The sequence below is a fragment of the Eschscholzia californica genome, unplaced genomic scaffold, assembly GCF_041429995.1.
Source record: "Eschscholzia californica isolate CP2 unplaced genomic scaffold, dmEscCali1.0.p SCAF_1, whole genome shotgun sequence".
NCBI lineage: Eukaryota > Viridiplantae > Streptophyta > Magnoliopsida > Ranunculales > Papaveraceae > Eschscholzia > Eschscholzia californica.
In genome coordinates, this window is record NW_028238198.1 from 36,713,141 (window position 1) to 36,727,892 (window position 14,752).

A 14,752-nucleotide genomic window follows, 5' to 3' on the forward strand; every position below is an offset into this window, starting at 1 on the left:
AGAAATGGCCCTTTACAATTTGAGTTCATCTCATTTCCTTGTTAGCATTTTTCCCATTTTTTTTTGCGATTCTAACGTTTGCTGCTTCTGATGTTGGTGTTAAGGAGGATAGAAATGTTTGTTCTCATATCTCTCATTTACATTAAGTATTCCAATTACCATAAAATGTGTTACTCAACTACGATTTCCAAATGATTTTCTTTAAATCTTTAAAGTCTTTCATTTCTAAAGAACTTATACAATTCAAACTAGCATTGTTATTTTCAAATTAGCAATGTAAAATCTACCAAATCTCTAATATGGGTTCTCCCTCCCCTGTTCTTTTTGTAAGATTAGAATTATTTATAATATACTTTTGTTAAATTTGTTGTCTTACGACTCAAAACCAATTTACAAAATGCGTAAAGATGACCTGAAAATTATATTATTGACTATTAGATTGTTATTTTCTTATGTCATATTACTCCCACCATTAATACATAAATTGTCCTCCATTTCTTTTGTATCCACACAAAAAAACACCACCAAGCGCTACCAAATTTTAAAAATTTAATTTTTTTTTCACTTCGAATTTCTAGTCTATACGTTTAAAGCTCGTGCCTTGTATTTCTTTAACTTCGATCTTCACAATGGTGTGGATGACCCATGCAGATATTTATCGTGTACATGGGTGGACTTCCAGCTGAGATGGAATATTCTCCAACATCTCATCACGAGAGTATTCTAGAGAAAGTTATCGGCGAAAGGTAGTATCGATTAAACAATAATTATCCTGAAAAATTTAGACAGACAGAAAAATTTAGACATGGGTTCTTTTAATAGCTTAATTTACATCACTTAAAAATTATATTCATGTTTATTGTACAGCTTGGTGGAAGATGTCATGGTATATAGCTACAAAAGAAGTTTTAATGGATTTGCATCGAAGCTTACTGAAGAAGAAGTTCACAAGCTTTATGGTAATTAGTGAATAACTCGATTTTGATATGTTTATTATGTGAAATAATTTTTTTTTTTGGTGAAATACAAAATAACTTATGTATGTAATATTTGCACAGGAAGGAAAGACATAGTGTCTATATTTCCCAATATAAAACTACAACTTCATACAACAAGATCGTGGGACTTTCTAGGATTCGTAGAAACTGTAGAACGGGCTTCTACTAGTGCGAGTGATATCATTGTTGGAGTATTAGATACAAGAATATTGTGATATGTGAATCAAGTTTCGGAATGGCAGAAGCTTTACGATCGAATGCATTAGGAATTATCGTGATTGATGACAGTGCGTATTCCGATGTCTCCTTCGTCTGGCCCTTGTCGGCAACTCTTCTGAATACTACGGGCTTGTCCTACTTTGACTCAACCAAGTAAGCTTACAAATGTATCCAAAGATAATAGTTGTTTAGTGCTTCAAACTATTAGTTCTCTAACTTATGCATTTCAACTAACAGAGAACCTGTGGGAACTATTCTCAAATCGGAGTCTATAAAAAATTCCAAAGCTCCATTAGTTGCTTCATTCTCTTCTCGTGGACCAAACAGCACCTTACCCGATATTGTAAAGGTATCACTTATTTATGTGAGGTAGTTTTTGTTTAGTTTAGTTTAACTTCTAATGTCTAACTCGTCTGAATGTCTGATTCGGGTCGATTCTAGGTTTACTTAATTGATTCAGATTCAGAATAGTAAGAATAAGATGATGAGAACGAAACAAATAACACCCAAGTTAGCCTTTATTAGCTTCTCTAACACTTACTTATTTGTCATGTATTATCTAACAGCCAGGTATTAGTGCCCCGGGAAGTGAAATACTTGCTGCATTCTCACCTAAAGCTAGCCCATCAGGTGCATTGGGTGATAAAAGGTCTGTAAAGTATAATGTACTGTCAGGGACGTCAATGGCATGCCCCCATGCAACAGGAGCAGCAGCTTATGTTAAATCTTTCCATCCTTCTTGGTCTCCTTCTGCTATTAAATCTGCTCTTATGACTACTGGTAATTTCAACTAAGTCTATTATGCTTTTAGTTTCTTTTTGTACCTTCCCATCACTTAGTTCATTTACTAATTTGTTCCTTTTATCTATAGCTTTCCCTATGAATGGTACCAAGGGCAATGAAAGTGTGTTTGATTTTGAAGCGGGTAATATAGACCCAGTAAAAGCGATAAATCCTGGTTTGGTGTATGACTTGGTTAGTCATGACTATGTCAATATGCTTTGTGATATTGGTTACAGTAAAAGCAAAGTTAAGCTTATAACCAACCATACTTGTCCTGAAAATCGAGCTGCCAGCAGAACCGCAAGGGATCTAAATTATCCTTCATTTGGTGCAAAAGTTAAAGACGGAGAGTCAATCAAGATCAAGTTCCTAAGAACTGTAACAAATATTGGCGATGCAAATTCGACATACAAGGCGACCATCACTTTGGATGACAGGATTGAGGTGACTGTTGAGCCTAGGAACTTGATCTTGATTGACTCTCCGTCTTTTTGAATATTGCAACAAAGAGGTTGATTATTGAGTTTGTTTATGAGAAACCAAAGCAATTTTTCATCTGTTGGTTTAAACTTAAAGCACACTGGTATATAGTGTGCTTTAAGTGATGAAGATTTCAAGGGAGGTAATACTTTAACCAAGTATTTTTTTTTTGTTCTTTTTTTAGAAACTTTAACCAAGTATTAAGAAAGTAGAGAGTGAAATAATTGTAATGAAATTGATTAGGGAGTGAAAGAGGATTTGATATTTATAGAGAAACCACCGAGGAATTGAAAGAAATTAGTTAGGATTGCATGAAATAGGGATCCAAGATTGCCGGATTGCATGAAATTATTAATATACAAGAGATAGAGAGAGAATCGGAGAAAAAGAGGATTAATAGTTATCATTATTTCTGGAGATAAATCGGATTTAAATACTATTATCTTTAAAAACTAGTAATATTTTTGGTTTAAAGTGTTACTTACTACTAAAACTATTAATAATAATAAAATAAGTGTCTTACGTTAACTATAACTATTATTAGCAATTTGGTGGGTGTCCAGACCCACACAGTGAAGGAGACTGCTGGTTTAACAACTGCAAACCATGTCCTATGAATAAACATGCCTATGTCAGAATACTAAAGGCCAACAAAATCAGAAGAAAGTAAAATTAACACACTTAACATATACTAATTCATGTTTTAACCAAGATTCAAATCAAACACACAGTCAAACAAACAAATACTGGTCTTTGTCAAATAAACATAACTTCCGGAACAAGAAAACCAAGTAATAATATCAGCAGAGGTTTGGTTTCGGCGTCTTCTCCAATGTCATTCATCCAACCAAGTTTGCGAATTTAATATCAAAAAGGATTGAAAACAGGAACAAGGGTGAGTATATCATGTTCTAGCAGTAGAACATGACCCTCTTAACATTCTCGGTCAGGGCAGGGAGCGGTCTTACTGCTCCACCTGCATTTGGACCCCTTGCGGTACGACCACCGCCACCTCCTCCACCACGACCTCCTCCTGCACCGCTCGCCATGGATCCACTATCAGATGTCTCAGGCTCCATATAGAAACGTGCACGGAAAGCAGCTAAATGAGCGTAATACGCTGGAGGAACTGCCAAGCACAACATAAAAACACACAATTAGTTATGGTAACAGGGTTTGGGGCATGAGAATCAACTTTAAACTACAAAACATGGAAACGAAATGAATGCTTTTGAGATCAGTCTGACTAACCAATAGACACAGAGCGTGTGCATCGTGCATAGCTGTATGTATAAAAGCATAAATCACAATTAGTACAGACATACAATTAACCAGAAACCCTAAACGAATAAAGTGAACAATGTATTATTGTACTTACGTATAACAGAGGTTATTCGTCAAAGACTGCAGCCCATCTGCAGTGAACTTGTTCTCGTCCCAAAGAACATGATAATGGGCAGGTCTACTTGTTCCCTGCATGCATGTGTTTACAGTGATTTAGTAATAAGATCGACTCTGATTCACAAAAAGAATTGAACATCCAAGATAACCAACAAAAAAAATGTTTAGTTTACCTGTATGCCAGCATGGCTACACAGGTAGAAGTCAAACTCAGTTGGATGACAAATCTTTGAGTCCACAACAGTCCCTGTACAATTCCCAATTGATTGACCCATTCAGGTTTCTGGTCGAAAGAGATTCAGTGAGAAGAACAAGAGTAAGGAGTTAGGTGAATTTACCAGGTAGAATGTTTCCACTCCTATCCACTGCTTGTTTCTCACCGTGGTTATTGGCAAACAACCTTGTGTGATGACGCTTCTGGACAACAACAAAAGTCACAGTAGGCTGATAGTTTGGTTCCAGAGACTCGCATGCCTGAAAATATTAACACCACGATCAGATAAACAAAAGCCAGCTGACCGAACAATTATCTACAGACTGCTAATAGGCTGATACTAATCCTCTAACATCCTCAAAAGAGTAGAGGTTTAAAGTACACCACAATTTCTGACATGAGAAATAATACCATGGACTAAGATTACTGGGACGAGCAACTATACCTTCCGAATAGCATCTAGCTCATAGAGTAGTACTTGATAAAACTGACCCTCGCTGACACCGTCCCTGTTAACAGAAAAAGCATCATCAATCTGAAACAAGACGGTTTGGATAAGAATATTTCGAAGGATTATAAAAAGGGTAGTTCTACAGACGCCCCCACATTACTGCTGTAGGCACACCCTTTTTTTGGAATTTGACTTCACGATAGTCATTAGTCATTACAACGGCGTTGATACAACAAAGATGTGATAAGCTCGGTAACTGCCAGATTAAACAAGAACAGGCCTAAAGCCCAACTAAACTATGGCCTGAAGCCCAACTAACTAGGCACACCCTTACACAACCAAAAGTTTTGAGAAGTTTATGTGTAAATTGCGCGCTTGTAGCAATAACATGGACCGCTTTTAGAACTTCTGCAATACAGACCTGTAGAAGATGATTCGTTCGGGCCTTCGTCCAGTTGCTCTACGGAAGGATATCAGAAGCTCCCTGGGTTGAGAAAACACCAAATTATAACAAATAAATCAAACGAATACTAAATTGTGTTTCTCAAGACAATATAGAAACCAACTTTAGATCCATTACTAGTGAAGATATAAAGAAGCTTACTTGATCATGCCTCCTTTTACAGTTCCTCTTACAGGATCTTGATATTCTTTATAGAGATCTTGGATAAGCTCTTGACGATGTGCTTGAGCACATACCAAACCAGCATACTTCGTGACCTCTGGCCAATCTTGTGAAGCTACAACCTGATAATTGGGTTGGTGGACCCAACAAAATGAAATGATAAGTTTCGCGTAGGGCTAAGCTGAAAGAAGAACTTTGTGAATATGAATATTAATTCAGAAGCTAGTTATGAAATAATGAAAGAAAATCATATATTACTGCTGCGATGGAAGGGCTGGAATCTTCCCCTGGATGTGGGTGAGTAACGTCAGCACCAAAGATGATAGTAGGTTTGTCACTGACAAGTGGCATTCTTCTTGATAATGCATCGACTAGCACTGTATTCCTTCCCCCAACCTTGACATTAATCTTAAGAGCTACATTAGCCAGATACTGTTTGCTCATTTTAAAGACATGTTTCGTCAGGCAACACTGGGACACAAGTCCAAGTTCTGTCTCACATATGCGCTTCAAGTCACCTGCAAAAAGGAAATTACAAAAACACGACAAAAGCCAATGAATAGCTTCAGTACTCATTTTAACAAGATAACGATTAGCTAACCAAAACTAACTTGAACAAAAAAAAACTAATAACCAAAAGCTCAGGTAGGGCGGGAGTTCCACACCGTAAAGTGACCCGTTGTTGTCGGGTAAAATCACGATCAGCAAGTTAAGCTCTTTGCCTTGTGGTTTGAGTTTACTCCTTGCTTCATTGTAAAGGGACTTCAAGGCGCGCTCAACATGATCGGGACGAGCACTATAAGCTGGAAGTATTGGCTCAGGGGCAAATGCCTATTACATAAATCAGCCAACATACAAAAGTTGAAAAGACTACCAAGCAAAGCGAAACTAATGTTCATTGAGACATTATAGAAACAAGGATTTTGCACCATGCCAGAGATATAGCACATTTGAGCAAGCTCATGACAGAACCCACGAGCCACACTATCTTGCACATTACGCGAAAAGTTTATGCAGCACCAGTTATTCACAATGCCACCATTAACCATTTTCTGCAATTAAGAGATTGAAAAAAGAATAAGGAACACGACGGTTAAGCGCAAAAACAGACAAATGGTACCATGAGACAAGCAGACGAGCCAAATCAGATACAAAAATAAAATGGTTAATTAATTCTACACAGACAGAACTCCAATCAGTTTAAAATGCAAGGTTTATACACCTTATTCATCATGTTCCATTGGCCAATATGAGGCAAGCAGTCTTTCTCTCTTCCTGTATCATGGTATTTAAGCTGCAGTGAAACAGAGGCCATAATAAGCACCAAAGCAAAACAAAAACATAAGGCAGTTATAGTATACGAGAGCACTGAACAAAGCAATGAAATGAATAATGCTTCTTTACCCGTGGAGGAGGAAGAATGCGTGCTTCAACTGAAGCAAGGTTGGCACTGATTTTGATGCCAAACTCCTTTGCGTAAGGATCATCGTTGTAAGCATTGTGTCGAACAGTCTAAAGGCAAAAAATTATCAATTTGAATAAATAGCGAACAGGAATTACAATAAAATAGATACAACTAAGAAAACAACAAATATGCTCGATCCTCTTGGGAAACTTTTCATATATAGGGGCAAAGCTAGATGTATGTCCCATAGTTTTCAAACAATACAGTGGCGTCCTTAGAGGTCCCATATTTATTTGAAGGCCGAATTATCATTCCTTCATTCTTTTCACCAGAATAGTCAGAAAATCTAAATCAAAGAATGAAAAAAATATAGTCAAATAGCTTCATGCACCTCAAGGCTTACGCCACACAAAGGAATGAAATTTCATCTACCGAAATTTTTTGGTTAGTGGGAAAATTTAACAAAACCACGACATTAATAGAAATATTATGGAATATAACAATAGTTTTAACCATATTGGTGAAATCGTATATAAAAATAGTTGTTAACCATAATGATGCTGTAAGGGTCAAAAATGAGAAAGTTAACGGATTTGTAACAGAACTTGTTATTTTAAGGGGTAATCTGCAATACCACAGTTTGGTCGGGTAAGTTGAATAATTTTAACTTGGACAGTTATTTCAAAGGCCAAGTTACTCAATTAAAAAATTATGTAGAATTAAAGTAAAAAAAAAAAGCCAAGGAATATAAAAAATGATGAACCGTGAATACAACAAAATATGAAAAAAAAACATATAAGGGCCTCGAAGACCAAAATTGTTGCAGTTTCTATCTTCTTCATCGTTCACCTATGCCGTTATTTATCTCTACGGTTTCAACTGTGAACCAGCTTAGAAGACGAATCTCTTCAATTCTCTTAGAGTTTCAATCAAAGAGATGATATATATTCTTTTTATAAAAGAAATGAAGAAGAAATTGACCTCAAATCTTATATTTCCACCATAGTGTCAGCCAATATGCAGTTCAGATTTTATATTATCAAGAAAATTCCATAAGCCCACAAATAAATGAACAGTAACAGGTTACGCGCAGAATATAATACTACAATCACAAACAAACTAAAGTCTACAAATAATACCTGTAATATATCAAGCTCCCGATCACGTGGACGCTGACAGGTCACCTTCAGCAATGCAGTAATCTGCCGCTCATTTAGTCTTTTGGAGTACCTCTGACCCTCCACAATTTTGCAAACCTGAATTAAAGAAATATAAGAAAAAAAAAAACACCAAACTAGTAAAACATAAAAAGCCAAGAAGAATATTTGAAGAAAGTTTTAACCTCCATGGGTAGATAATTAGGTCTCTGCTGGTTCCCCACTTGTAGACAAGGCCAGTGTGTATGCTGAATAACAAACCCATAGGTCTCTTGGAAATATTGGACAACAGATTTCATTGTCCCTCTCTCATCCACTGGGAAGCTATGAATATCAAAACCAAGATGGTAAAACAATTAAAAACATCCAATACTACCACTTTTAAATAAAAGGAATCCAGATACATGAAAATGCAACATAAGAAAGAAGTTAAACATTATTAACACTAGAAAAGTAGAAAAGAAATGACACAGATTGGCTCAAGTTCAAACACAATTTGAAGTAAAGCCAAGAGAAATTGTGACATTACGTCAGCTCACGCGTCGCTTGAGATGTTAAGCCAAATATCCGGTACTTTCTACGCATAGTTCCACGATGAGTTACTTCAACCTTTACACCTCTAAGGGCCTTCTTGATCTGCCAAGTCACCCAGAAAACCGATTATCCAAATGCAGATATCAAAATTTAAAAGAAAATGGCAGTCAACCATTACACACCAGACGCTGCTAAAGCTACTACAATTAGCTTTCAAACCACCCTTTGAGCAGAACATTGCCAAGGGCCGGGCACCTAACCTTTCTGGATTATCTATCTCTTGGGAAGCTTTGATTGCAACATTGGAATTTTGGGTCTAGTTTGAAACTAAGTCTGCTAGGTTAGGATCCTAGCCCTCGTTTTCAATTTCCTTCTCTTTTAATTAAATCAAACAGTTCGAAGAAAAAACAATTCTAAATAAGTTAAACAACAGGAACATCCATTGCAGAAAGAGCATTATTAAGTTAAGTATTGGACACCTTTCAGTCCAAAAAAGCCTCAAACTAACTTGCTTAGTACCAACAGAAACAACAACAGCATACCTTTACACGATCAGCGTCAGATAAAGGTCGTGCCAAGGCATCCCGGTTCAAGAGCTGAGATACAAAGTCAGGGACAGGTAATGGCTCAATGAAAGCTGTGGAAGACATATCTGCAGCATCATAAAGTCAATATCCTCAGCAAAGAAATAAATAAATCAAAAGAAACAAGTATTGACTATCTGCAAAACAAAGAGATGAACCAAAATAAAGAACCAACCAATATTCAGTGAGAGGCCCATCTGAGTAGGGCGAATACTCTGGTAGAAACCCCGCCAACTTTCCAGCCCCTCACCCAGTGATTGTCTTCTCCCCAAGTCAGGGGAATAGAAAGACCGAGCAACAGGGGAATACCTAAAACCAGGCAGGTTTTAGTTCAAACAACGTGACTATCACAATTAAATCCGATCTATACAAAATGAATAAAAAAAAAAGCATATTGAGCACCTTGAGGTTGGAAGCTCTCGCAGAACAATGTCAAGAACTTGAAGAGCTTCTTGTGGGGCATCTGCCTGTTTGCCCTGTAAAAACAATCCTAAGTGGTGTAGATCAGCACGAGCTGCATATTTAATAACAACTCTGAATTGTCTCTCGCGTCTGCACGAAAACGATATGATTAAGTTCTGAAAATGAGAAAATGTTACGAGTAGAGAGATATTGGCTACAACCACAACGTGTACCTAGGCGCACCAGTCCCATCATCCTCGTCAACCAAAGTTATTGAGAAATCTTTAGAAGAAAAAGGTAATGGCCCCGCAGTATAAAGACTCTTTCTACCATCATAAGCGGGAAGACGCCTTCCCAAATGCGAAATTCTGTATAATTTCACAAGTTGCTCCATAACAGCTCGGTTAACACCTCTTGAAGTACCTTCGGGTGTAATTGAGACCTGATAAACCATCAATCAGTCAATACGAAAATATCGAACACCAGTAAATACTAAAGAACTGAACGCTTACATCATATTGATGTAGATCTTTGTCTGGTAACTCAGCAAAAAAATGGTTGGCCTTGACTATGCATCTGACTCCTGTGCTGCCCTTGCCAGGTCTAAGAGGAAACCTCATAGATTTACTAGACGCTGGTTGAATTGCCTGACTGGCCACCACATCCTGCTGAAGCGAAAGTTCTTCGACCTGCTGTGTTATTTCTTCAGTACTCGGCTCCGGCTGCAACTGAGACGGAGAACCAACTTCAAATGATGATTTTGGAGGAGTAGGTGTCGCTTGATACGGGACCTGGGTAGCTTGGTGCAGGTCGGCAGAGGCTCCTCTCGGAGGGCCACCGTAGGAAGGGCCACCGCGACCACCGCCACGGCGCCGACCACCAGATTCATGAGCAGTACCACTGGGTTGTTGAGGCTGTGATCCTCTTAGCTGCTGCTCATGACCTGCATAATTCTGCGTTGCACCACCACGTTGTAGAGGAGCCATTGACTGTTGTCCACGATCTTGATGGTCGTGTGTTTGTCCACCATGTTGTGGACGAACCATTGACTGTTGTTGAGGAGTCATTGATGGTTGTCCACGGCTTTGATATTCCTGCATTTGGCTGCCATATTGTTGAGTCGTACCTCGAGGACCACCACGTCCTTGGGGCTGAGGGTAACCCCTTCCACCACCATATCCTCCTCTTCCACCTTGTTGAGATGGTTGCTGAGCCCAGCCTCTTCCTCCTTGGTATCCTCCACTTCCTCCCTGTTGGTGAGCAGGAGGTGGAACCCTCTCAGTTTGTTGCTGGGGCCCCTGTCCGACACCACTACCCTCTTGAGCACCTGACCCTTCAGCACTTCCCGGACCTTCAGTTCTTCTCTTCCTAGCCATGACGAAACCTAAGCACAGCAGAGACACAAAAACAGCAAAAAAATACTTCTTAAAAATGAAATTATCGAAGGTTCAAAGTGAAAGAAAAAAAAAATCCTGACTCGAACACAAGATAAATGCATCAGAAACTGTTTTAAAACACCAAATACAAACAATAAATCGCCCCCACTTAACTGAACAAAAAAATCTGGTATGCTAAAACTTCGAAGATTTAACAATTGTGACAGAAGCCAAACTCTGAAAACTACCAAGTACTATAATAAAACACGACACAACCGGAAATAAGATTAAATGAAAAATCCCCTACATATACATACCTCAAAACTGCTGGTCAAAAATAGCGGAAGAAACTAAGTCAAAACTTTAATACCAAAAAATTATGAAAATACGAAAGAAACAAAAATTTGATAAAGCCCTAGAAACACATAATCTAAAATCTATGAACTATTGTAAAACTTCGATTTCAAGATAACCGCAAGAAATTAGCAGCATGTAATATCACTAGCCGATTAAAACAATTTATACAGAATGCCGTTCAACAGTAGAGGAGAACAGTAGATCGGCTACAATCGGACCAGAAACGAAGATAAAACTGAAGCACATCTACTGAAACCCTAATCCATACACAAAATCTCAAAGAACATTTGAAAACGAAACGAATCGGACGAAAGAATCACAAAAAAGAATACAAGTAAACGAACTTTTAAGAACTTTGTTACTGATAAACATATCAAAAAGAAGAACTCAAGATGGTTACCAAGAAAACTAAAGAAGACTCACAGTACATAAATACACTAAACGAAGAAGAAAACCAGTAGAGTATGAAGATCAAACCCTAAATCAAACATAGGAAACAGCATTTACCAGAATACCGCTACTGAAACCGCTCTTCTTATCGTAAAACCGCTTTTTCTTTTGGCTTAGTGAAGAAGAAAATGTAATCTGGGTTTTGATTTTCTGAAAACTTATAAAACAAAAGAAGCACAAAGTTATTACGGCCTCTTTATATAGGTGGAGACGTCGAGAAACGACAAAATTTCTCTCTCTTCCGATCTTTCTTCTGATCTGACTCGTGCTGACTGGGATGTTGATGTGGACAAGTTTTACTGATGTGGCAATACCGTCGTGGCATTATATTCCCTCCATTTTTAGAGCAAGAAACGAGGCAAGACTTAATTACATGATTTGGCACGACTGATCTCCATAAAAGACAATTAGGGCTATATTGACTACTTGTAAAGCCTGGTACTACTCCAAAAATTGAAATTAAAATGGGTTAGTCTCAAATGAGATTCTCTTTTTTCTTATTGAGATCATTAAGATCTCCAATTCAAAGACACATATATTGTGCAACATCTAAAAACCTAATAATCACTTAAATTTCATTTTCTAAAAAGATAGATTTGCTTTTATTTAATATATGAAATATGAAATATGAATGGAGAGGCATGACAGTTAAATGATTATGAGCCCTAAAAATTAACATAGTATAAATGCTTGAAATAAAATCTAAATTAAGGCACAAATGTATCTGAAATTGAATTTCATACAAAATTAAAAAAAACATTAAGGGTGTGTTTGGTTGCAAATTCCTACTAGAAATGAAATTTGGTAAGAATCACGATTTCTTGGTATGTTTCGCTACCAAATATTCTCGGACTCCTGAATTCTAAGGATTCGTAAGTCCAAAATTTGTATTGGTCCAAATCTCACTCTACCCTTTAAGATTTGGTAGGATTTTGGTTAATAAACCCCAAAAAAAAATCACACTCTTTTCCCAAAAACCTTTTTATTCAAAAAAGAATTTCTAAAAATCGTTTATTTATTCAAAACCGTTTTTTTTTTTCAAAATTGATTCTTTCCACGTGATGACTTTTGTCATGCCCAGATGATTATGCACTATAAATAAATATTTGTGCACAAGATGTCTATATTCAACAATTTTCTCCACACGATGAAGTATGTTGACAAGCACGGGAATGTGAGCATATCACGCGAAAGAACTTGATCAACTCATCATTTCAACTAAACTACTATCTGCAATCCCCATTTTCTGCAGCATTAAAATTAAAATCACATTTGCTCCTAACCAAAATTTTATTCTCTTTTATTGGCTCCCTAAAGTCATCTTGTGTGCGAGTCTCGTGACATTGTAATGTTCATGTTAAACTTATTATAATAGATAAAATTAGACCCACCTGAGTTGTATAGTCTCTCATCGCTCGCGAGAGTGTCCAGAACCTGGGCTATAAGTGTACGCTCAAGCTTAGTAAGTGTCGAGGTCTTTCGGGGGGTTCGTGGAGCCTTCGCCAAGAACAAAACCCCGTACATGTGTGAAGTGTCTAAAGCGGGGACAATATCGACAACTGCTAGGACTTGGAGCGTCACAAGTGGTATCAGAGCCGAGGGCAGCTCTTCGCTAAGGGTAGGGGATTGTGATAGTCCCATATCACTCACGAGAGTGTCCGGAGGCTGGATTGTAGGTGTACGCTTAAGCTTGGTAAGTGTCAAGGCCTTTTGGGGGGTCTCGTGGAGCCTTCGCCAAGAACAAAACCTCGTACCAGTGTGAAGTGTCTAAAGCGAGGACAATATCGACAATTACTAGGACTTGGGACATCACATAGGTAGCTTGAGTAGCCTAGTAGATACATTGGCCACACTTTCAACAAAAAAAAGACACATTACCCACAATTTACTTATATTAGATGTCATAATCAGTGTTTTCTTAATACTAATATTTATACATATTTAAGATGTCGTAAGTCTCCTTTGTTCCCCTATTTGTGGTCAACATAGCATTTTGGCCCACATACAATTTGTTTTTTACTTTTTAATTTTAGCCTTCTGATTTTTATTTTATCTCTACATTTCTCTTAACAAATCTCAGGGTTGCCCCCTTCTCGAAATATACAATTAGGAGCGTTACCATATTCAATGTTTGAACAAAACACCCCTTACTTGCACATGTGTGATCATACTCACAAATTTTTATCTCTTTCGTCTCCCATCTTTATATTTTTATTCTTTTACGTCCTCTTTATTCCTCTAATCTCTCTTCGTCACAATCTCTCTCTCTTTCTCCGTTTCTCTACTAAAAAGAAACGAGAACTCGAGTAGATTTCTCAAATCAGAAGTTCTCTTCGCTTTAACATTTCTATAGTGAAGCTGTTGATTTCTCGTTTGTCATTAAAGGGATAATCACCCCTTTCACCGATGAAGAGTTCCAGTGAAGAGACCTTCTCATTTTCCAGATGTTGTTGTATTTTTCTTTTTACTAAGAAATAAAGGTGAATAAGATGAAGAGGATGGAGAGAAATATGAATGTGAAAGCAAGTATTACAAAAATGGAGACGAGAGAGGAATCAGACGAAGGCGAGGGCTGAAGATTTGCATCCGCAACCAACTGATGTGCACATAAGGCAGTTCCCCAATTGGACATTATGAGGGTGGTGTCCCTAACTGAACCTTAACAAAATGGTGGCTCTAATTGCACAGTAAGAAGAAGGGGCTATCCTAATTTTTTCTAAATGAAATAAGATAATAATACTACAAAGATAAACTAGGACGTAAAAAATAATTTGGAAGACGGAATAGAAATCATGACACATATAATACCTGTTGGGCAAAAATAACCGGTAAGTCCCAAATTATGGGTTAAAGAACAATTAACCCATTAAAGTTTAGGTTTTGTTTCGGTCTAAGCCAATGGGACATTACGCCTTACCAGTTGAGCTTTGAGACACTTAAAGCCAATGACAAAAATACAAATACAAATGAGTATATAATGGAGATCCTAGTCATGTTCCATTTCTTATAATGTACTAGTATATTATCACAAACAATAGTAATCACAAGTTGTTTAGATTAACAGAATAATGGAAGTCCATGTTTTTTGTCACTTGCTACCAATATCATATCCTCGCTTAAACGAAATATTATGGTGGTTTATTTCACATACAATATCAGGACAACTATTTCGATGCCTAGTGAACAATAAAATATCATGATTTGCCCCTTGTTGTTAAGATTAAAGGCAAAAAGAGTACGGAAGACAAAAATCTATGTTGTAATACCAATACAGAAGAAGAAATTTGGGTTGTTTTTCATCAGTTAAAAGAAGTTT

At 37.3% G+C, this 14,752-nt stretch overlaps 2 protein-coding genes across 2 annotated transcripts; one reads left to right on the plus strand and one right to left on the minus strand.

The window, feature by feature from the left end:
- Positions 1-1,233: 1,233 nt before the first annotated feature.
- LOC147566496 (subtilisin-like protease SBT4.4) lies at positions 1,234-2,495 on the plus strand. The gene is made up of 4 exons (XM_086654804.1): positions 1,234-1,370; positions 1,455-1,566; positions 1,784-1,997; positions 2,089-2,495. Exons 1-4 carry the CDS (start codon positions 1,234-1,236, stop codon positions 2,493-2,495), a joined length of 870 nt encoding a protein of 289 aa, XP_086510930.1.
- A 652-nt stretch (positions 2,496-3,147) lies between these two features.
- LOC147566497 (protein argonaute 1-like) lies at positions 3,148-11,603 on the minus strand. Its single transcript, XM_086652997.1, has 22 exons — positions 11,494-11,603; positions 9,766-10,637; positions 9,487-9,695; positions 9,254-9,403; positions 9,027-9,160; positions 8,810-8,919; positions 8,263-8,369; positions 7,919-8,057; positions 7,716-7,832; positions 6,576-6,683; positions 6,394-6,465; positions 6,101-6,223; positions 5,837-6,002; positions 5,430-5,689; positions 5,151-5,293; positions 4,968-5,030; positions 4,541-4,604; positions 4,220-4,355; positions 4,055-4,128; positions 3,859-3,953; positions 3,732-3,763; positions 3,148-3,609 (listed from the first exon to the last, which is right to left on the minus strand). The coding sequence occupies exons 2-22, from the start codon at positions 10,627-10,629 to the stop codon at positions 3,392-3,394; spliced, it is 3,384 nt and encodes a 1,127-aa protein (XP_086509123.1). The 5' UTR covers positions 10,630-10,637; positions 11,494-11,603; the 3' UTR covers positions 3,148-3,391.
- Between the last annotated feature and the right edge of the window lie 3,149 nt (positions 11,604-14,752).